This window comes from Bemisia tabaci, chromosome 4 (genome assembly GCF_918797505.1).
Source record: "Bemisia tabaci chromosome 4, PGI_BMITA_v3".
Lineage (NCBI taxonomy): Eukaryota > Metazoa > Arthropoda > Insecta > Hemiptera > Aleyrodidae > Bemisia > Bemisia tabaci.
Genome location: NC_092796.1, coordinates 35521745 through 35546185, shown reverse-complemented (window position 1 = coordinate 35546185; position 24441 = coordinate 35521745). Strand labels below are relative to the sequence as shown.

General features: G+C 38.0%; 3 protein-coding genes across 10 annotated transcripts in view; 2 read left to right on the top strand and 1 right to left on the bottom strand.

Annotated features, from left to right (window-relative positions):
* LOC109044449 (uncharacterized) overlaps positions 1-8646 on the top strand; it is a 130010-nt gene extending 121364 nt beyond the window's left edge. For all 3 annotated transcript variants that reach the window (XM_072299753.1, XM_019062172.2, XM_072299754.1), the window contains one exon: positions 804-8646. In XM_072299753.1, the coding sequence (XP_072155854.1) occupies positions 804-975 (172 nt within the window). In that variant the 3' untranslated portion in view covers positions 976-8646. The remainder of the gene's footprint in view (positions 1-803) is intronic.
* Positions 8647-9914: 1268 nt separating this feature from the next.
* Positions 9915-11566, bottom strand: Alg2 (alpha-1,3/1,6-mannosyltransferase Alg2). Its single transcript, XM_019062255.2, has one exon. It carries the CDS (start codon positions 11246-11248, stop codon positions 10013-10015), a length of 1236 nt encoding a protein of 411 aa, XP_018917800.1. The 5' UTR covers positions 11249-11566; the 3' UTR covers positions 9915-10012.
* Positions 11567-11697: 131 nt separating this feature from the next.
* The window catches only part of Gyg (glycogenin 1), a 40739-nt gene continuing 27995 nt past the window's right edge, over positions 11698-24441 (top strand). For 3 of the 6 annotated variants that reach the window (XM_019062244.2, XM_019062207.2, XM_019062234.2), the window contains exon 1: positions 11790-11835. In XM_019062244.2, the coding sequence (XP_018917789.1) occupies positions 11805-11835 (31 nt within the window). In that variant the 5' untranslated portion in view covers positions 11790-11804. Of the gene's footprint in view, positions 11836-17549; positions 17740-24441 lie in introns of those variants that run through there. The other 3 variants (XM_072299757.1, XM_019062225.2, XM_019062217.2) reach the window with 3 other exon arrangements.

Genomic DNA, 24441 nt, shown 5'->3' with positions numbered 1-24441 from the left:
GTCTAAGTTTAAAACTAAACAATGTTTTATATCAAGACATAGTAGAAAAATAAAATTTCAATTCCGAAAAATTTATGAATTTAAATAAATGAACAATTTTTGAAAAATTAGTTGAGGAAAAGGTGATGGATCTCTGAAGAGGGTAAATTAAAGTACTAAAAGTATTTTTTTAAATCAAAATTTCTTGTTCAGAATCCAAAATTTACTCATGGGCGAGGAACTAGCATTTGCATTTTACATGAAAATTGGTAAATTTACACCCCCTGCTCACAAAAAAAAACCAAAATCAATTTAGGTCAAAATTATCATCGTATGTAAACTCTTTAGCAGCAGCTAGTAGCTATAAAAGCAAATAGCTAGATAATATCTTTCCTCTACCCGAATAGCCCTTTTGTATCCTGCATCTCTCAATACATAACAACTGTATAAACTTTCAGTGAGTGTGAACTTTTCAAGAATAAGTATGCACACAGAAAAAATTATTTGATTGCGAGACACAATGGAATAAATTTAGAGTCTGATTTGACTCTAGTAGATTATGGTTTTCTTGACAAGCAGAATGTGAAAATATAAGACTGTGGAAAATGTTAATAACTCGTGTATAAGTTGAATTTGGAATTTTTCTATCAGATCATATTTTGCAACAAAGAACCACTAAGCTATTTTTAGAAACAACATTTGTGTGGTTGGCGCAAGTAGGTGCTTTCTTGTATGAGCCACAAAATATCCAATTGGCAGCAATATTTATTGAATGCTTGAGCTTGATATCTAATGACTTATTATAACCGTTTTCTTATTTTCAGAGTTACCAAGTACAAAGAATTCAATCGCATGCACATCCCAAATCTAGCCATCGTTTTTGGACCAACGCTCATGTGGCCAGCTCAGGAGTCTGCTAATATGGCGCTAGATTTAATGCAGCAAAATCTGGTCATAGAATGTTTCCTCGTTGAATTTGAACAGATTTTTCGATAATTTCTAGGCCTCTCAAGTGTGGTAAAATTATTATCAATTAGGTAGCTAATATGGCTTTCCCAACGGACAATATGTCGATCTCTTTTAAACTTACCAAATTTCAGTAACATAGCAGACACAGTTGCTATTTATTAGTTTTTGATTCTCCTTAAAATGATCTGTTCTAAAATCTATGTTGGTATTCCAAGTTACTCGAAACTTCAATGACTTGCTATTAGAGTTGAACTGGATAACCAGTCATTTTTCTATACTGACTGGATAAAACTTTTGCATGCTTAGTAGTCACTGTTTTTCAGTGTCTTAAGTTCACTTATCTTATGCTCAGAATTTTCAGCACTTGTCTCTGTGTGTAGCTGATCAGTTGTTCAAGTCCTTGAATTGCGTTTTTCTGATTTAAGCCTGTAGGTTAGCAAGAAATAATAAAATCAATTTGAATGCCTGACCAGGACTACATTCAATACTAACGAAGATATCATCTTTTGAAAAAACACAGTGTATGACTTCATACACTGTGGTAGCATATGCATCCATAGTTTTTACACCTGTGATTCATCAATAAGTGATACACATATTAGCACTGATTGCTCCTCTTTTCATGCATCATGAATTTTTAAAAAAAATTGAAGGATCGTGGCATGCAGTGGATGATGTCATACGCCGGGTTTTTTTTTTTTCTTCTTTTTTTCTTTTTTTTTTTCTTTTATGAGGGGAGCATTTCTATTAATACAGGACATGAAAAGTTGATATTTGGATGGATCTTGTTATTTTTTGCTGACGTTTAATCTGATATCACCAAAACACGATTCTGTGACTAGCGCAACTGACCCATTGCTACCTCAAAAATTTGAACACTTATAATTGACATGAAATTCTACAAGATATGAAACAGATTTTGACAACTTATTAATTTAGCCTTCAATCACTAACAAGAAATAGTACAGAAGCTTGTTCTAGGTGTCTATTTTTACAAAATTTACCTCTGAAACCGTAATTTCAAGCCAAAAGTGACTGAAGATGAAGTATCCCATTCAATTGGTAAAATTGAAAGGTGATTCTTGCATTCTCTTGAATTCTCTCTTTGGTGTTCAGTTACTTTTGACTACAGGCTTTTCAAAAGTATTTTTTTGAGAAATGAACAGCTCACAACATATTGCTTCTGTATTTTTTTTTTTTTTTTTTTTTTTTTTAAGTTAAAAGATAACTCCTTCCTTTAGCAAACTTTGCTCAATGCAGTCAAATCTCACTAAGTCAGAACTTGTTTATGTCACAAACCGTACTAATACATGAAAATTCCCTGTCCTATTTTTCACCTATTTACGCGATGACAACAAAGTTTGCATAAGTCAGCTTCTTTGTATGTCATAAGTCTTGAGGAGGCCTCATACTTATAGGAACAATATGAATTCCTCACTCAGCACCATTTCTTCCTGAGTAGCCCTGTTGTTCCCATGGTGCCAGCAGCGGTCGGTAGACGAGTCATCATGGTATGTAGTAATTTTGACAGATTTTGGCGGGAAATTTAAAGTGCAAAATGGAATAATAGTAAGTTTGTTGATTCTGGAGCTCCACTAAGTGAAATAAATCCATAATCTCAATGCATTTTGACTCAGTGGGGTTTGACTGTATCTAATAGTTGTTCATTTTCAGAGCAGGATCATTTCACTGTTTAATTTAGAAAAACGCAGACTTTTGCAAAATAGTAATTTTTAAAACGGAAGACCAAGACTCATTGGACAAGTGCTGGCTTTATTGACGCCAGGCAAAGTTGACGATTTTTCATACCCAGATTGAATCACAGCAACCTTGATCCGATGACTAATGCAGTGACTAACTCGGTCATGTCTGAAGTGAGTCTGGAAGGGTTAAATTTTAGATTTTTTACTTTGGGGGGAGTTTTTTCTTCGTTTTTGTTCGGGGGCTGTTACGGAAAGAAAATATTCGTGTTTAAAAATGAAAAATTCATGTAGAAAAGTCTTCAGCCTATGTCCAGTTGAGTCTCAGGTGTTCATTAATTTCTACGAGATTCTTTGTGTTGGGAAAGCAGAAAGCTACGCTGCACTGAAGATACGCAAAAATAAAATGTGCATGTATAAATCACTTTTTGTTTGTGATCTCTTTTCATTAGTTTAAAAAGATTTGATAAATGTTTCGATCTTTAATCGTGCCCTGTAAATATACTCTAAGTAAGAAAAGATTATATGTGATGGCTGTAAACTGTGTTATGATAGAATACCCTTTTACTATTTTCTTCCTTTCCTGTCCATCAAATGATGTATATATTCAGTTGCTTTTTTTCCTTTGTCAGATGTTTAATTAATCATGTTATCTCATGGCAGTCTAGCTGCTCTGTTTATTTTATGGTTCAGGACAAGGAGTTATAACCTGTCAAGTTTTAGGCTGTATGACAATTTTATGCACCAAATATCTTGGGCTCAATGTAAGGATGAGTACCTTCTGCAAAGCAATACCTGTATTACCGTGGTCTTTAAAATTTTAAGTTTTATGATAAATCTATTTTCTTAAATTTTCTCCAGAATTTGAAATTGCAGAACAAATTAATATTTTATCATTGTATATTTTATCTGCTACTGTCATGTTTGAGAAAGGCCTTGTATAAAGACGTACTATTTTTTCATTCGGAATCAGATCATATTTTGATGAACTCTTATTTACCCCTCTGCAAAGCTTTTCAATTTAATGAGCTTTCCATAGCCTTTGGAATATTTCTATTATGTTTGTATCTGTAATAATCGACCATTTTATTTTTATGAAGTCGAAGATTGTATTTCTTACGGTTCGATCGAATCAAAAGATTTGTTTGACCCAAAAACTCAGCCGAAAGCTGCTCCAAAGTTGAAAATTGTTGTTTGTTTCCCGCTTGTTAACCGTGACTATGGACGATTCATTTCACAAAATTTTTCTTGTTTCTAATCTGAAGAATTGTCTTGTTAGAAAATAGTCTGAAAATTTTATCTCTCGGTTTTTTTTTATTTTTATTTTCATTGGAATTGTACGTTCCGTTTGCATTTAGGATCTATGAATTTTTATCATTCCACCTTCAGATCATCTCAGATTTTGATATAATATTGATTTTACTACAAGCATGAAGTTTTTGCTGTTTATACTGATCTCGAAAAAAGCTAATAAAAAATATTCTGCAATTGACTCATTCTGCCAGCAGATTATCAGAAGTGAGGCAGTCCTGCACTCTAACCGAAAATGTTACATTTTTAAATAATAGTGGATTTTCGTCATATTATCAGACAACATTAATAGAAATTAGCTACATATATTTGAATTGACCTTTTACTTTAATGATACACTTCATGTTTATCTACTCTTAAGACTGTCTCTGTTGAGTTATACGAATAATTCGAAATGTCCAATTTGTATTTTACAAACTAAAGTATGGAGACCAAAATTCAATTGCAAGGATTCTGTAAAAATATGATTTGTGCGGCCTTCAAAAATACAGGAAGAGCGCTTGATTTTGAAATCCATTTTCAAGGATTTGAAAACGCTGGTTTTGCACATTTCAGGTTGAAGATCCCTCCGAGTAGTGTCAATTCTGAGTTGGGTAGCTAGAAATTTCGTCCTGAAGGGTTAATCAAAACTTGCTCATAGAAGAGAGATCCAATGAAAGAAAAATCCTGAAAATTTGGGAACTCCCATCATTTTTGGTTACACCTTTGTTTCCATCCTACCTATTAAGTCCTACATCATTCCATCAGTATTCTAAAAGTACGTTTCCCTCCTCTCGTTGAAAGCTCAATTTTTCTTGCAATTATGCTCTTTTTCTCTTCTATTCTTGTAATGGACTTTTGTAAAAAATCAATTTCATGGTAAGAAACTTCTTAAGGATTGATTGACTTGTTCATCATTCCCATTTTCTTGGTCGTAGCCATCTTTGTTAAGCCTCAGATACCAAATGTACTATGATATGAAGAACATTTGTCTCCATTTTTAGATGAGTGGCCAGTTCAGCTCAGAACTAATTTGTAATGTTAGTTCATCTTGGACCACCTTGGCCTTTCATGGCTTCTCACTCTTTCTCTCCCCCCCCTCCCCCCTTCCCCCCTGGCCCCTTAGTGGAGATCCACTAGACCAGGAAATTCAAAATTCAAAATCCTCATTCTATTATTTTCGTACCTCTAAGCCCATTCCAGGATTCACTTTTAAAAGGTATTTATTTATTCCACTGTTTCTTGTCTGGGCTGTATAACATGGCATTGAAGCCCGACTGCACTTGGGGATACCTAGCCTCTGAAATTGGCTTTCTTTAAAAGAACTGAGGTATCAAAATTTTAAAGTAGGTCACTCATTTTAACTGTTATATTTTCATGCCTTCAATCATGGCGGCATTTGTAAATAAAACTTCAAGAGAAGGTTCCCATGCAATAATTGTGTTGCCCTGACGAGCGTCCTATATTTTTGTATAATAGCACCTATTTTTTCACGCTTCTGTACAGATTCAATTCTTTCCCTTGCAAATGGAAGAATTCATTGTATCCTGTACATAGAATTGGTGGTTTCGATGCAAATTCGACAAGTCTATTTTTAGAATGGGAATAGTAATTTTGCCTGTTTCTGTCTTGTTTTGTTTGAATTTTTGTTACCATTAACCTCACCATGCGCACCGTTTGGCGCGGATGAAAATGTTGATTAATTTTGCGTTCGAAGCCCCTCTGCCTTTTTGAGCTCACTATAGTCTATTTAAAGTTAATTTTCTGCTCAGTCCACTGGTTATTGTTATTATTGTACATGTTTTTTTCTCATTTGACATCTTGTCCAAGTTGCAGCATTTCAAATCGTGGAACTGTCCTATTTTCAGATGTCACTTAGTAGAACAAATCCATCTGCAAGGAGAGATTTGAAAAATGAGTCTCCTCTGAAATAATGTTATGTTGCCCTGCTAACAAAAAGCATACAGCCTACACTATGGTGCTAAGGAAAAAAGCTGTATGAACATCCGGATTTTGCTCAATTTCTCCCTGTGAAACATTCAATTTGGAGGAAATTTTAAGAAGTATGTTTTCTTGAAATTGTCAGCTATTGTAGATTAATTTCCATGTGAAGTTCTCCGAAAAATAGAAAGAAAAATATACGATAGTTTCCTTGGAAAATCGTATCTTATCAAAGGAACTTTGTCAACGCCTGAAGGCTCATACAGCGTTTTTCCTTAGGATGGCTGTACAAGGAGTAGGCTTTTAGAGATAATCAACCGTAGCATTGGCCCGTTCTCATAGGTCCCATGGATTTGTTCTGTGTTTATCCTTCTTTTTCACGCGTTAAAATTTCAGTTCTCATATTCTTTTTGCATAATATTGTTCTCCAAATGTACAGGATGAGATTTTAAAATCCAATGACCCATGGTAAATACCATGTTCTCCCTGTTATTTTGTGCTTTCTCTCAGCAGATGAGTTTTGACAGTATGTTATCTGAAGCTCCCCTTGTAAACTGCGCGTTCCACCATAATGACATTCAATTGGACTCTGATCGTGTTTAAATGCTATCAATCTTATGTTCATGGTTACAGGATTGTAGCTTAGTTTAGCTTGTTTGTTCCAATCCTGCAACTTGAGTCAAATGGTCTAATTTTAATTGATGCCAATTATTAGTTCGATGTCCATTGTTTTTCTCAGGGCAGTAATGAGAACTGCTATTGAAATATATGCCAGACTCGTTTTCTTCAGCAGTACGCTCTAATTGGGCATTTTACTTCCTCCTTTTTTTATAAACACCAATGCGTGGTTTGCTGTTATATATTTGGCTGGTGAAACATGAATGAAGGACAGCTTTCATGTCCTGCGTGATTCACCTGATGTTGATATCTGTCCCCTATAAAAGTTTGTTGACCTCCTACTTTTATCATAATTCAATTTGCACACAATGTATGTATCCTTCATCGTTTATGCAGGGTAAATTTTAAAAACCAAGGGATCATTCGTGTAATTGTTTAAACAAGCCGTTCAGAAAAATAAATACCCATGTAGTATATTCGCTCTACAGAGATCTTTGTCTCGCTCTATATCATCCAATTATGTCTCGCTCTAAATCATCTAAAGTCGTCTGTATACCTGTAAAATTATTGACTTTTTAAAATCACATATTAGCTAAGTGAGAGGATAATTAATTAAGCAAGTTTACCCATTTTTTTGCTCTGAAACCATAAATACTAGAAGCAAATCCAAACCAGTATTGAAACAGATATATCTTAGAAAATGAGATTACGAGCTAAAGGCCTTGTCCACTCGAGGTTCGAGGAATTTCGGGCGAACTTGTAATAACTCACCCATAAGTTGCTCTTGGAACCCCCAGTTTGCGGAACTAATTCGTCCAAACTGCGCTCGTGCGAACAAGACCTAATGAAACAAACCACCTCTGTCAAGATATTTCTCTCTACTATGCCAGTTTCTCAGCTGCAGAACTTGTGTTTTTGTTTTTTTTTTTCCACCTCCTCATCCTTGTAGAACTTACAATTTATCTGGGAGGTTCTGCTCCCCTTGTAACTTCTAAACCATAATTCCCACCCTGTGCATTTTAGGAAGACCAGTTATTGGCCTCAAAATATAAGCATAACGACCTGTTGCTAGCAAGTGCAGCAACTGGTCTCTGTTTTTTTATTTTGCGCCAAACAAAAAATATTACTTTTTGCTTCCTCTGTTTTATTCCTTAACTAGTATGAAGCTATTATGATTTTAAAACCTTGTTCAGCATTTTTTACTAACTCCATCAAATCACTAAATTATAAGGCAATCAAGTTTTGTTTTGTTACGTGTAGTTATGAATCTTTCATTTATTTTTAACTAGAATATATCTGTTCTTGTTTACTTTTTTCTTCTTTTCCTAGACAACTTCTTTGCTTGTTAACTGCATCACATTATTTATTTTGTATACTCGAACTTTTTGCTGTTTGTACATCACGGTGTTAAGTTTTTATCAAGCCAAAATGACCTTCGGCTAAGAAAAAGTATTATGTATACTTTATTTTTGGAGGGAAGAAAACGGGATGGTTAGCATCGATTTGATTTTAAAGTATTTCAAATACACATTTGTGTATTTATTCTTACTTTTTTCTCTCACATTGCTTTTTTAGCAATATTTATTATTCACGCCACTACTTTTAAAGTCTAGTTAACAGATCAATTTTGAAATCAAATTTTTTATTTATTGCTCCTTGAAAGTAAAATATAAAAATTATAGAAAGTATTTATCAAATTTCATGAGTTCTGCTAGACAGACCAAACTGACTAGTTTTCAAATTTTTTTATTCATCCCAAATTGATTATAAATTAAACTCAATTTGATGAAATATATTTTTATTTATTTTTCGGTGCCTATTAACAATTTCGAGTCTTAAAATTTTGAAAGAAAATGGCTCAAAGATGCTGCTTCAAAGAAAAAGAACCCTAATGGTTTTGCACGATGACCTAAATTTGGTCCCAAAGTAACACAATTCATGAAAGAACTTGTGACTACCTTTTTGAATTAGTCCCATCTGTGTCATAATTTTGATCTACTTTGTAAGCGTTAAAACGTATCCTCTACCATTGTTTTTAATCTCTTGTCTATCCTATCGTCCATGCAGTATAGCAAATGTATTTTCGTATTTAATCATTTACTTGCGCTGAATATTATGATTTTAATTAAAGTGTTATATTTTTGTTTAACTGGTGTTTCTATTTCAGTCCTCTAAAATCCTGATTCAACTTTCTTTTTCGATTTTTGCCGTGTAATTATAGACGGTTAAATTGTGAAACCTGGTTTCTCCTTTTGCTACGCTACAGACTTAATTTGCTGTCGTACTTCTTTTTTTTTTTTTTTTCTGAATATATCCAAAGTAATTCTTGAAAACTTCCTTGATTTTTCTTCTCTGCCAGCGGAATAATCTGTATCAATTTCAAGTAATAAAGTTGACTTGTTTCTCTTCGAAAAACAAAATAGGAACAGACATTTTGTAACTTTGCAATGGAGATATGTGGTCTGTGACTGCAGCCATTGATGTTTTGACAGAGTTCAACTGGAAATTACCGATTTGCGTATTAGATACAAATAAGTGAAAATAAAAAATTCCAAATTGAGTTTCAAAATTTGTATGTGAAAATAATCTTTAAACTTTTTCCTTCTTACTGAATCTCAAGAAGGAATAATTCTTCCAACCTCGTTTTCTTGTTTCAAACTTTATGTGGTTTGGTGTATTTCTATTAAACCCTGTCCATGTTATCATTTCCCAAGCGATACATATGGCCAGAAAATATTACCTGTATCATAAAAAGGAGAATTCTATTCACAAATGGTCGCCTAGGAAGAAATATTGCTAGGCTGATATTCACAAAAAACATTTCTAGGAGTCAGAGATGAGATGGAATTTTGCAAGAGAGTAATCCGATGCAGCGATTGAAAGAATTGCTTGTCATAGAAATTCGGATACTTCTTCAAAGTGTTGAAAAAGAAGCTTCTACCATTCTATCTTACAAATTCTTCAGTTGCAGATAGGCAGGGGTTTTTCCAGTCAGCAAAATGAGAAAATAAAAGAGAGGGAATGAGGTGACAGAGAGATGAGAGAAAATAAAAAGATGGATAGTTTCTATTTTTACATTCCCTTCTTTAATATCTAAAAATATGTGAGACAAGTAGGCATATTCAGATTGCTCTAGAGGCATCAATGTTATTTGGTTTTAGACTGTTCGAAATCAGCAGTACAGTAAGAAAAATTATCTGCAGAGATCAATACATCAAGGTAAGTAAGATGGGTGCAAAAAGAATCATAAAATCATATTAATATTAAAGCTAACAATAAGCTCTGGTGCTGAAAGTAACATTGAAAAAAATAATTATTCATGCGTAAACATATGAGAAGTAACATATCATCTTAATCTTGGTATCTCGACGAGGTTAGGTACTTAAATTAAAGTGAATAAAAAATCAGTCTCATTGAGAAAGTAGAAATAAAAGCTTTAACAGTTTTAATTATTAAAAATTAACAAGAGCTGTCTTTGTAGGTACGTACATAATATCTGTGAATAATTTTTTTTGTTAATTAGATTTATCATCAACCACACATTGCACATAACTTTCTAACTTCTGAGAAAACGAATCTGCGGAGTAGAGTTCATCAAATCTCTTCCTACCTTTCAATCCCATGGACTGTGATAGATTGGGATCGTTAATAAATTTTTTCATTGCCTCTGCAAATGAATTAGAATTATTATCACATAGAAATCCGGTCTCTCCATCAACAACTGTTTCAGTTGGCCCACCACTGTTTTGAGCTATGACAGGTTTATTTAAGAACATTGCCTCGATAGGAACAATGCCATAATGCTCATTTGGTGGCGTGTAAACTATACTCACACAATGTTTCATCAAAGATACCTTCTCTTCATTTGAAATTGATCGTAGAAAGCAAACGTGTTCTTTGACGTTACTCGTTTCGCATAATGCTGAGAGCTCATCATAATGTTCAACATTTTCTAACAGCCTAGTGTCATATCCCCCAGCGACGATCAAGTAAACCTTTTTCATTGTAGATTCAGGGAGACTCTCTTTCAATTGTTTCAAAGCTTTGATTGCAAGATCTATGCTTTTCTTGCGCTCATAGCGATTTATCGACAAGAATACAGTGGCATCACTGGGAAAGTCTGGATTTTTTAAAATTTGTTTCAGCGGTAGGCAGCTGATTGTTTCACTGAAATTTTCTATTGGAATTGATGGATAGAGAATATCAGGTGTGCTCTTAATTGTCTTAAATGTTTCTTTGAAAACTTTTTGAGTATATTTGCTGTTAACCAAGATAATACTAGCCTTGGCAGTTGTTTTTTCTTCAAGCCAGTTCAAAGGAAAACGATACAGAGCTTTTAGCCTTCCACCAGCTTGACTCAACAATAGGTCCGGATGATGACAGTAAAATATTACGGGAATGTGACCAAGTTTTAGAACAGGGATACAAACAGAGACTAAATCACAGAATACAAGAAGAGGTGCAAGATTGCTGAAAAATACAATGTAAAATGCTGCGTATATCATTCGCAAGTATGCGCACAACGCAAAAAAGTAGCCAAAAATATTCCTTGGTAGCCAATCGCCGACAACAATCACTTCGAATGTTCCATCTACAGTTTCTTTAAAACAATGAGAGCGATCGTGGTGAGTTGTCACGAAGCAAACTTCGTGATTCCTCTTCTTCAAAGCTAAAGCTGCATCCACAACCAGTCTTTCAGCCCCTCCAATTCCAAGATCAGGGTGCAAAATCACAATCCTTTTGGATGACATGATGAATGGGACGGAGATTTTTCAAATTAAGATAAATGTCACTCAGGGGCACTGGTCAAATTTGGTGAATTCATGAAAATTCTATGTGACTTTTGTAGCTAAACACTGAACTGATAAGACACATCCCCTGAGACAGCCGAACACATTGCAGCGTTAGGTAGACAGAAGTATCGTCACTATTATATATTCTGATGAAATATGATTAAGTGGGGAAAATTGGAACGAGTGTCACGCAGAGAAAATAAGTTTATTTCACAGACACCGCACTGATAATCCGATGCAACCGAAGCTCTTTCTTTCATGAGTCGAGTTGGCGAAGTTTGGAAGTTAGGTTATGTTTGAAATTCATATGTAAACAAAAACAAACTGCTCTCTGTTATCACCAGCACGTGTCAGATAAATGTAGAAATAATTGTTGGTGGTTTGTTACTTCGTGTAATTTACTTTTTCAGTGATTTATCCTGTTTCTTGCAGTGTTTTAAATGGCAGGAATTAATTTTCCTCGTCCTTCAGCATGTAACAACCGCGAATTTTACAATCCAGAGATGAGTTATCCATGTCCAGAACGTGGTCGTCAAAAAAAGAAGGTAAGCAAAAGCAAGCAGCCCTTTTCAATGCACTATTAAGACAAAGGTCTTGGCCTCTTACTTTTATGAAAGAAAACCAGAAAGAATAACTTTCAGCCCGAGTGAGGGAATAACGTCACCTCCCGGCCAAAGTATCACTAGCGCCATGCAACGTTGAAAAATTTCTGCTGCCATATTAATTTTTTACAGTGTAACTACTTGTTAAACATGTTTGAACATTTCACTGATTTTCTTTGTGCTGCCGATAACATTCAGTAAAATTTCCAGAAAGCTTCAACGAGTAGTCTCACTGTAAAAAATTAAATAGGCAGGGGAAATGTTTCAACGTCGCATGACGCTTGTGATATTTTGGCCAGAAGGTGACGATACAACCTCTGGTTGATTAGATGAAGGATCCCCAACCCTAGTAGCAGTGATCGCGATAAATAGCGTTTTTATTGGTTGGTTATCGCGATTATATCGGTGGCAATATATCGAGATATTATCACATGAAAAATCTCGATAAATGGCAATTAAATCGCAATTTTTGTCGATAAAATCTAGATTGAATCGCCATTTATCGTGATTCTTATTTCTAAAATATTGCGATAAATTGTCGGGCAATAAATGCGCGATTTTATTGCGATAAGATTGAGGATAATCGCTCGGATGTTGATGATCCTGGTGATTTTATCGACGATGAAATCGCAATATATAGCGATTTTTCCGTTGAGGAATGCTACTTGGGAAGGATAACTTGAAATAGTAGATTTCTTGTGCTGTAGTCTGCAGAAAAGCATGGTAATTAAAGAGTTATTTTGTAGTTTGTTTGAGACTCTGAGGAACAGTTTTAACTTAATTTAATTAGTTCGCATGTTAAGAGCAGAAACTGATACAGGGGACATTGAAATTTGCCTGCAGACTGATTATTGAAATTTTGTGTTTGTCAGGCGGAGATAGATGACATCGGTTCAATGACGTAGCATGATCGGTCAGCTGTGTCTTATCTCTGCTTTGTAGTGTCTATGTCTAGTATAAAGAACAACTTACTGTCGGAAACTGAAGAAGTGCCACTTGCTTGCTGTTGATCCCACCTGACATAGGCACGACGAAGCAGTGATAAGACATAGCCGACCAATCACACTACACCATTTAACTTAAATCAAATAATTGGCCTGCTGGGCTGACTTGGGGTTTGCCCGTGAACTTGTGAGTAATGAGTCGCGATCTTAAAAATTTTGTTTTGTATACTTGAAAATTGAAGATTGTCATTTCCAGTGTCGCATGTCAGTCATGTATCTTTGTTATCTTTGTACCCCCACTAAAAATATGGAGCCCAACCTGTATTTTAGGACCTGTATGTACCTATATGTGGCCCAGGTGTCCCTCTGAACAGCCCACGATCGGCTGCATCTGATGAATGAGTGTCAGAGAGATAGAAGACAAAACAGCGCATGGGCCAAGATAAGTTGAGCGTTGGCACCCGCTCACAGGCTTGTTCTCCACGGCTCTCTTAAAAAAGCAACCAAGTGGTCTTGCCGTCGAGAATTCGCATGATCACCGTGCAGAATGTTTACAAACCAACGACCGCAAACTGCGTAGACAGTGGGAAAATTGCGTAGTTACTTTCAATGAGGGATGATGTAAAATTTATTATGTTATGATCAAAATGCGCTCCAATTTTTTTCTTTTCTTTTTCTTTTCTTTTTTTTTCTTTTTTTTTCTACAGGCTTCAAATAGCCCCTATTGGCTAATCCCACGCTTACCACTAGCCCCAGGTGACCATCATACTCAGGTATACCTGGCCGGGAATCGAAACGGGGAATTTTGCGTATACCTCCCGAACTTCCAAAGTTCGCCAACTTCCAAAGTTCTATACGCGTCGTGCTGCCGTACTCATTTCCAAATAGCGTACGCACCTGCCGAACCGCTCGCTATTCTTGAGTCAGGACTCCAAGAGGAGACCAGGTTCCTTTGAGGGGGAGCGCAATGCTTGAAGTACTCCTTCAATTTTCAGGCGCTTCCCAGGGCCGGATTAAGGAGGTGGCCCCATGGCGGCTTTAGGGGGCGGCAAATTTTGCACTTTTTTAAATGTAGGTATAAAAAAATCGGATTCATAAAAAAATTATCAATGAGAAAAGGGGACGAAATCTCTTTTTCCTGAGAGTATAGTCATGTCTAATTTTGTCGTCTTTTGGTGATACAAAAAATAGCATCTTTAAGTACCTATTAGTAGAGTGAAGAGAGGAACTGAACACGCAATTTGGCGTGGAGTTCAACGCAGAGAGGAATGATGACGAGGACTTGAGATGAAAAAGACAAGCCCTCGGCGCGGCGATCGGCATGTAACACATATTAGCGCCTACAAGACTGCATGGATACTTCACCCATTGCGCCAAACACAGTGCAGTCTGGAGCGCGGAGCGGTTGGCGTGAAACGTATAGCGCCTACAAGACTGCAGGAATACTTCTCGCATTGCGCCAATCACGGTGCGATCACCGCGGCTGCGGGAGCGGAAGTAAAAATTGTTAAACCACAATGGACCACTAGATAAGGTACGAATTTCAGCATTCTGATACATGTTTCTTAACCAAAATTTTACGTAAAACACGATGCACACAACGAAAATTACCGAAATCAACTCCTTCCGAAGATATTTAATGATTCTTAATGCGTGAATTCAAACCACCCGCTCATGAAAACTCAATGCTCTACGTGATTCACATCGCGCGCTAAGCGTTATCATGACAATTTCTGATATATAAAAATCTGGCAACCTCAATTTTGACGCTTTGGCTCAGTTATAGCAAATTGCTAATAGTTTGAACAACACATGATGGGAAATGAACATTGTTCGATTGAGAAGCTTGCTGAAACCGTTGTAGTGGGCGATTTGACTCACGTAGAGTTTTGAGTTTCTTGTGAGCGGGCAGTTCAAATTCCTCGTAACCAATGTGAAATAAAAACGTTAATATCTTCGTTAGGAGTTGGTTTCCGTAATTTTCGTTGTGTGAATCGTTTTCTTCGTGAAATTCTGATTAAGAAACATGTATCAGATCGCTTAAATTCGTACCTTGTCTAGTGGTCCTTTATGTTTGTTCTCTCATAATTTTTTGGTTCATTTCTTATATAGAGATAGGTTTACGGAACTTACCTTTCGCGCAAAGTTCCGTGAAATTTTGCTAGTAGTGTTGACAGAGCTTCAGCAAAAAATGTATCCAACACGAGAAGGTAAACGCGTCTCATGCACCCCTCCCCCTCCGGCACGTTCACTTGATGGTTTTTATTGATGTTTCAAAACGAATGAGAAGGGGGCGGCAAATTACAGGCGGCCCATGGGCGGCAAGTAGGTAAATCTTAGTAGTAGATAGATAAGTAGGCCCTGCCCTGGCGCTTCCCGCGATCTTTTTCGCGCTAAGTTCAAAGTTTTAGACATTTTATTGTAAAAGATGTGGACTCGAGGTCCCTGTCAAATCCGGTCTCAATTACGAAGCAACAAATCTTTCCTGCAGATCTTCAAAAATGAAAAAGAGTCTTTTATCCGCTGACTCGGAGATGTGAACGCAGAGTAATAAAGTCGGGTCAGGCGATATGCGTGATACAATTATTTCGACTTCCTAGTAGGTAAAATTGCATATCCACGAGTTGCAGGAGAATTTGAACTCTTCCGGCTGACTCCGAGACTTTAATGCAGAGTAGAAAAGTTGGATGGGGCGAAGCACGTGATACAAATATGTTGACTTACAAGTAGATAAAATTGCATATCCACAAAACAAACGAGAACATCGTGCTCTACATCATCCCAACAATTCGGCTTTTCAAACCCAACTTTTAGTTCGTGTAACAAAACTTATGAAGTTTAAAGAACTGATGGAAGAAGTTCAGTAACTCAAATCAAAAGATCAGTTTTATTCTACAGAGTGAGCGCTCAATGCGCACTGATTTTTCCAAAAACTGATGACAAGGATTATGATATTTTGTAAAAATTAGTGCTATCGCACTGATTTTTACAAAACTAGCGTTGGAGCGTTGGCTTTTTTAGTACCTTTGAAGTGTTGAATCTTCTAAGTAATTACTTACCGTGAAAGCTTTAAGAGTTTAAACGAAATTTTCTGCGAAAGCGTCAAATTTTTACAATTAATGCAACCGCGATAAATTTTGGTGAAAATTACTGCGAACGCCCATCATGATGGGCTGATTTAATGCTTCTAGGCTTATTCCCTAGTGAAGGCCGAAGAACTCTCTGCACCCCTGTTCAAAAATCACCGCGAGCAACTATTTTAAATTTCCCGGAGACTGGAGACGGAACTAATCCAATAAATGAAGGAACTTCCAGTTAGGTATTCATATGGTGATTTTTGCTATGATGATTCAATTGAAGGTCGGTGCCCCACACCGTGATTTGCCATTGTCATAAGTTCGCGGAAAAAGGACATCAGGCAACTATTTCAACTCCTCGGTGACGAAATTGCATACCCAACGAAATGAAGGAACTTTAAGGGAATGTGGTGATACGAGCCCTTTAACTTTCTAAGTGAAGGCGTTTTTTGATTTCACTGTCCAGCTGTTTTAACTCCGCAGATATTAAAATTACACATGCACCGAAATGAAGGAACGTTGAGGGAATCTACTATGTCGTGCCTTCATAAGACGCTCTGTCGGATTTTTGCCCGTACCCCGCGCAATAATTGCGATCATTGGATTATTGGAATTATTTATGTATTCCCTGTCCTTTGGGCGCACAAACTGTATTTCAACAGCGAAACTCCCAAACCGCGTATCTTGGTTCGCGACGTTGCAGAGTTCCTATCATACTTTATTTTTTAATCACGTCAATTCTTAAAAGCTCTTTTTAAATAGGTACGAGCTTAATGAAAGGGTTTTGAAGGGGGTAGAGTTTTAAGAGTCGTTTTTTTCTAAAACTCGAAGATTTTCGAATACATTTTTAACTCTCGTTGCCAGAGTCAACGTCAAATAAGTTTACGTTAGAAGATCCGCCAACTTAATTCCTGCATTTCTTTCCAATGCTAAACGGGCGTCCTACAATCTTATACTGCAGTCTGCAAGTGCATAAACTTATTTGGACTACGTTTTAAAACTTGAGCTAAAATTTCTGGCTCATCTGTAAAAACACTTGTGTGCGTAAGAAACCAAATGGTAGATACACTGAAAAAAAAGTCGCTTGGATCCAGAGTCCAGACTCCTAAAAACATTGACAAGAAAAAATACTCTTGATTTAATACAATTTTTTCTTGAATCGAGGAGCCGAGCCTCGTGATCTAGGCGGATTTTCTTTTGATTCAAGCAAAAAGTCCGATTGAATCAAGAGTATTTTTCTTGTTAATGTTTTTAAGAATCTGGACTCTAGATACAAGCTACTTTTTTTTCCAGTGTATTGTAGCTCCTAATTGCAAAATGTTGTCCATTTGGCGTGGATTCCTGATGAGATTCGCGCATTTCTGATCCCACATTCTGCACGTGTTGCTTCAGCATCCGTTTCCGTCGGTTTTGGCGCGAAGATTTGAACTTTGAAGCTAACAGCGGCCGGCGAGACGAGACGTAGCGGATCCCGAAAAAGGGAACCTGCGGCGCAGCTCTCGGCGAAACAGCGCGTCGCGGCAAGTTGCCAAATTACATATAAATGCAGCTATTTTACATGCACTTGTAAGGGGAAAATGCTGATTTTTCAGCTCGATCTAGCAACAGCGCGTCGCGACGCATCCCAAGTCCGCGATCCGCGAGTGACCATAGTGCACCACCTTCCCGACCCGGTAGGTCTCACCGCAGCGCAGTTCCCGACCCTGAGTTTCCCGAGCCGCGAGTGCGTCAGCGTCGGCGTGTCTGTGATAAGTGTCTGTGTCTATGTGTTTACCGCCCAGAATTTTAGAGAATTTCACTAACGGATAATATCAAAATGTCAAAATGTAAGTACCAATATTCTCCGAGATTTCCGTCCCGACACCTGATCTGACCCATCAATCGCTGCGTAGGAATTTCGCGGTCAAAGCACCCCCGAATTGCACATTTTTCCCTCGAAAAAAAAGATTTTTGAAAACTGCGGTGAAAATCACTTATTGGCCAGTTTGGCCCTTGAAATGGAGGTTTGGTTCCGCAGGAGAACCTGTGCAGTCGCCGACAGAACTTTCTGGCAATGGCCCTATCTTGAACCGTTTTCGGCTGCACGTGGTATTCAATTCGACGATAATCTTGCCTTATCTAGCTTTACGTAACACAGGAAAGTGTAACTTTGATCAGGAAAACAAAGCGCTTCCCGAGGGAAAACTGAGGAGCAGAAAGTGGGAGATTTTACATATAAAGTTAAAGTTTAGTTTCTCTAGGTAACGTAAAAGAGATAGGTTAACGCACATCTATGACCGGAATTCTAGGACGCAGAAAAGACGGAACTACATTTAATGTTACACAATTTCCACTCACAAATTGTACTTTTACGAGTTAAGTATTGGGCATTTCTAACCGGAAACTTCACTGATTTTCTTTTTGATTGCACGCATATCAGTAAAATTTTAAACTAAAATTACACGGTCGTATCCTCGCACAAAAACTTGAATAGCTTGAGTCGATTTTACAACTTAGAAATGGAGGTACGTGCCCTAAGGCGATATGCTTCAATCAGCGAGCCGATTATTGATATTGATAGACAGAGCTATCGACAATGAATAAAACAGGGATATGAAGGGATCCTATTGGTGGAAACGGTGGTCGCGATGGACAAACTAAATGTAACCCACGAGAGACCATACAATTTGTCCATCATTTTCTCCCTTACTCTGTAGGAGCCACCCTTTTCAACCAATAGAAATGCTCCACAATCCCTATATCTTCTTTATCTATCGCTTTGTCTATCAATTTCAATAATCAACCTGCAGAGGGGTTTCAATAGACACACTTAAAGAATTCTCAAGGAGTTCTATGTAAAGGTCTTCTCACGGTGCGTTCGAAAATTCCTAACCTGGTGTCTGAGTGGAGGTTCCGATCATGTTTCACAATGATTCAGAATTTCTTTAATAAAGTTCCGCCGGTCATATTAGAGCTTTCGAATGCAACAGGCATATGCGCTCAAAAATTTTACCCTACAAGTGCTTTTTCACCTGAGAGTTAATTATTTTGTAATATACGTAGTGGAATTTGACATGCAAAATTTTAGTCGCATAAATCATGTTATGCTAAAATCGGTCTTTTTCAATTGTGACCCACACAAACGCAATAGAAAATTCCGGAAAAAATATCGGACGATTTGAAAATACTCGCAGCCTTGAAAGAGGAGGTCAAGTCCAAAAATTTCTCCAGTTCCAATTCGAGGAATCCGTCAAAACGGACCTGAATAGCTTGAAACTTCAAAATATCCAATGTCGGAAGTTCAGTACAGCCTTCCCCGTGCTTTCCTGAGATTAAAGCGTACGGTGACACAAATCAGGGCAAAATTTTTACTGAAGGATTTGAGTGGTTTTCGAAAAACGAGGAGGGGGGGGGGGGCTCTAAGGTTAAATTTTTGCTCTCTCTAGCGCAACTTTCTTTAGTTACTCAGCTCTGTTTCCTCTTGAACTATGCTTACCTGCGTACATTAGCGCATTTTGTACAGTCTTTTACGTAAAAATTGCAAAAATATATCTTTTAAGGGGTTGGAGGGGGGAGAGGGTGGAGGTATCAAATTTTGGACCAATTTTCACCCTCTGGATCCGCAACTCCCCCTCCCTCTTCGTTTTTCAAACACCGTTCTTTTACTTCAACTGAAATTTTCCCCGAGTTGTGTATCATCGTACGCTTTAATTTATGTCACATTTAGTCCAAATCCACGATGGCTATTTTGAGGATGGAGAGGGTTACCAAGGTTTTTTTGATTTGTAAGAGTTATTATTACGACAAAATTAGGTAGATAGCGAAAGTTGAGACCCTAATCCCCCCTCGCACCGGGAGGTGACCCCCAGATCCCTTCCAATTAGATTCCATCGAATATTCGTCCCCCATATGCGACTTTTTTTTTTCGATGTGACTGACGCAGGTATTTGAATGTTCTGCTCGTATTTCAACGTTCTCCTATCATGCAGTCCTGACCACTCCTTTCAAAACTAAAGAAAATTATAATGATTCGCTCAAGTTATACGGATGCTGTTCGAAAGTGAGAATGTGTTCCCCCTCTGTACTTCAACATTTTTGCCTTAGTAAGCACATAATGGAGCGATTGCATGAATGTTTCCGAAAGGAACTTTATCGCGTTTCATGCTTCAACGTGAAGAATGTCGTATCAGGAATTTGGCCTAATGCTAGTAAACAAAGTCCCAATCTGTTGTTAGATGAAGGTAACAGGTGCTTATGAAGCGAACAGGTGGAGGACAATATACGTGAGAAGATGGCGAATATCACTTTTTTTGCTCTCAGGATTTTTGTAGGTATAGGTCCCTGTTGTGGATAGGTACGGAATTTGGTATCTCTCCCCTTGAATGAATTATAGGAGGTTTGTGCTCGTTTAGGCACATTTTGAATGCAGGCTTCTTCAACTCTGAATTTTTCAGTCATGGGAAAGTGCGTGCAAAAGTCGCCAAAAAACAAAACAAAAGTGTCATCTCACGAAAGCTGCGTTTGACTAGCTATCGCTCACATTCAAAATACTTCTTATAAGCTAGTCCTTTCCTTGACATGACTAGTTTGGGATGCAATGGGTCTTGTAATCTCTTGTTCATAAATTCTAGTGCCCGCAGAAATCAAAATTCTACGAGTTAGTAATTTTTAACTGGATACTTTCAGAACTCGCAAACCACTACCTTTCCTGAAAACGACAAAGTTTTCGCTTAGATTATTAGATTATTAATCCTTTTATCAGCCACACTATTTTCAAAATTGCTTTTGCTTAGTTTAAAGGTACATTAAATATTGTCAACTTTTACAACTTATTTCAAAATTGCACTATGACGTTATTCTTTCACCAATGACGAAGAATATATGAAAGTTTGAGCTTTTCCAACTAATCTTATCAGTCAGTCGTATGATCTGAATGTAAAACCGCAGCTCATCTTTTGATATGTGCTAAAAAAACGAAGGTTATGTCATTTTATTTTGAAGGAACTGATAATGCGTAGCGACATTCATGTGTTTGTTGCGTACTGAGGTTACGATGAACTTGAGGAATGACAATTTACCTCATAAGCCCCTTTGAACTTTGGCTCCGTTTAATCTGTCTAATTTCGTTGACTTCTTGCTCTCGGCTCTTTAGCGGGAAATCGGTAAAAATAAACCTTGGGTCCACACATAACAGCTTGCTGTGATTCTGTAGAGAAACGTAGGTACACACTCTTTTGACCTTGATCTCCGGCGACCTTTGACCTGGAAGAAAGCTCCGCCTCGCTCCCGGTGGCGATTCTCATAAGTTGGTATAACTGTTTTTCCTCCATTTAAATCCATCGTTAATATCGATTCTAGAGGTAAGCTGCCTTACCTAGAATTGATTATCGTTTTGCATACACTTAAATGGAGGAAAGACAGTGTTACCAATTTGCGAAAATTGCCAAAAAGTCGACTGAAATGGCTTACGTAAAGCTTGGTTTTCACGATCACAACGAGTCCATCACTATATCGCAATGGGTCATCGATGCGACTGTTGAAGAAAGAAGAGAAAAAGGGAAAAAGTAGCGGCGCCTCTTAATTTTGATTGACAACACACAACAGTCGCATCGATGACCAATTTTGATGGGCTCACTTTGATCGTTGGAACCAAGCCTCTAAGGCAGATTCTAGGTGATGGGGGGGGGGGGGGCGTGGGCTCCCCTCGTTTGCCCGAAAAAATGGGGAAGGAAGAGAGAAGGAAAAAACGGAGGAAAGAGGAAGGCAGGGCGCTTGTTATTGTAATTCTTCCTGACAAAATTGACTCAAACTGACTATCAGATGCCTACAAATTTCGAAAATTTTTATCCAGGAATCCCCCCCCCTTCCCCCGATCCTCTTCGCCCCATGTTCGAAATGTTTGGATCCGCCTGTGCCACGCTCAGAGCGATCTCTTCGGACTGAAATGCAACATCCGTCGACGAGCTGAAACTGCACCTGCCGACGCCAGCCAATCAGAAGCAGAACTGATTGAGCGCAGTCACAATTTATCCTAGGTTTAGACAGAAAGTTGGAGATGTAGCCAACGTGCGGTACATTCCAGAAAACGATAAATCTCAAAGGAGACGGGAAAATCTCATCCAGGCACACATATTTATCCCTCGAAGAGATACGCTGTTCGGTGCAATACATAACTGGTGACTAGTGTTGACACCACTAGTCTTGAGTAATGTTGGTGACTAGTGTTGCACCAAACAGCGTATTTCTTTGAGGGGAAATTGTGCTTGGATGCGCTCTGTATTGAGATTTTCAGTTGTCTGAAATGTAGAGCATACGTTGCCTCCATCTCCAAATCATTGTCTATACGACCCGTGCGTCTGCGGCAATCAGTTCGTTATCCTAGGTTTATTTGGACGGAGTTAAACGGAAAGGAACCAAGCCACATCGGGATCGAACCGAGAAAAAGAGGTTTAAAGTTTGGCTCCTGCATAAGACTCAATGTAAAAGATAAACTTCAAGTTCAATGCCTGCAAAATTTGCTCCAACAAAAACTTCGACTTTTTGGCGATAGATAGTAGAGCAGTGTTTGAGTTTAAAACCACTCGTAACTCAATTTTTTCCAATATGTGGGTTGGTTCCTTTCTGCTTAACTCAGTTCATTTAATTGTAAATTATGGTCATTTTTCGTCTATACGACTCGTGCGTCTATCTCATTCAGTTCTTTATCCGAGGTTTATTCAATTGTAAATTATGATCGTCTTCCCGACAAAATTCGCCCTCCGTGCTCTTGCAGCAGGGCAGCACAGGTGAAGCTAAAGGCATCACCCACGACGAGCTGCAAAATTCACATCGCAAAGGCGCGGGAAAGCGTGTCATCTTTTTCAGCCTCGTTTCCACAGATTTCAGCGTCCGCAGCCGGCCGTCGCGTCCATGATCTAAAACCCCGGACACCGAAAAACTGGAGCGAGCACCAAAGTTCAGCCGCAAGAGGCGCGGTCGCTAACCGCCTCGTCTGGAGTCGCGGTAGACCCGAAAGCCGAGTCGGGCGCGAACCCCCTCGCGGGAGTTATGACAACGTCGGTATGACTCCCCATTGATGCGCTGCAACGAGACCCACAGCCGGCTTGAATTCCGATCAGCTTTATTTTTATCTAAAGGTTCTTTTCGCTCCGGAGCGATAAGGCGCGCGTAATCGGCGGACGTGGACACCGAAAGGTCAAGATACGAGGCTCACCTCTGCCCGTGCCATCTCAACCTGAAAACAAACGGTTTTTTATAGATTCTGTTCCGTCTCGAACGGGAAATCATACGTCAATGTCTCCGTGATATTGAAGTATCTTTTTAGGTAGAGTACTTTTATGGACAGGGTGTCTACAAGTCCGGAAATTACGGAAATAATACTGATTTTTTAAGGGCGGTCCGGAAGTACCGAAAAATTGCGGAATTCCGCAAGAAGGTACGGAATTTTTTCATTTTTTTGGTCATTTTTGTCGCAATTTGAGCGGGAAATTCAAATTTTTTTTAAATTTGCCGAATTTCGTCGATTGGAGGTACTGAAAAATTATTGAATTTTTCTGTTGAAGAGGTACTGAATTTCTTGGGAATGTACTGAAAAAGTACTGTAAAAGTACTGATTTTTGGCCAGTCTGTTGTAGTAGACACCCTGACAGAGTGTGGCCACAGCGGGCTGATTGTTGAAATTTATAGACAAAGCTATAGACAAAGAAGACATAGGGAGTATGGACCGATCCTATCGGTTGAAATGGTTGCTTCTCACAGACTAAGAGAGAAAATGATGGACTGACTGTAGGGTCTCTCGTGGGTTGCCATTAGTTATTTTAGTATCTACCTCCTTTGTCTATTGCAACCATCCAACCGGTGAGATCTCTCCCTATTCCTTTTGTCTTCTTTATCCATAGCTTTGTCTATCAATTTCAACAATCAGCCCGCTGGAGGACCTACTTCTAATGAAGCTTTTGCGTGTCGACGGTGAAACTACCGGCCCACCTATCTCGGTTTGCAACGTCGCAGACTTCCGGTTATACTTTATTTTTTAGTGGGAAAACTATTCAACGTCAATTATTGAAAACTTCCGTGATTTTTCTTCTCTGTGTGAATAAAAATTTGTGAAAACTTGAAGGAATGAGATTGGTTTGTTCTCTTTCACAAAAATAAAATGGGAGCAGAGATTTTCAAACACCACAAACTAGATACGTGGTATGGATGTTTCACGATCGATGTGTCTGGAATTTGCAATTAAGTATTGATATCTCTGTAAAATTTCGCGAGAAACACGATGGTGCCTCTGGTCTTCTCTGAAACAAACTCCAAAACTAAACAAAGCTCTCAAAGTTAAGGGCGTAATGGAGGGGATATCCCACGCTATCCTGAGAGTCCACCTCTATATAAAGTCAAACTCCCCATACGAAGATAGGGAGCGAATACAGTAACTTACTAGCTATAAAAATCACCGCAACCAATAGGAAAGCTTAATGTTCCCTACATCTCCTTTGTCTATCGCTTTGTCTATAAAGTTCAATAATCAGCCCACAGCAACCTGTTTGGTAAAT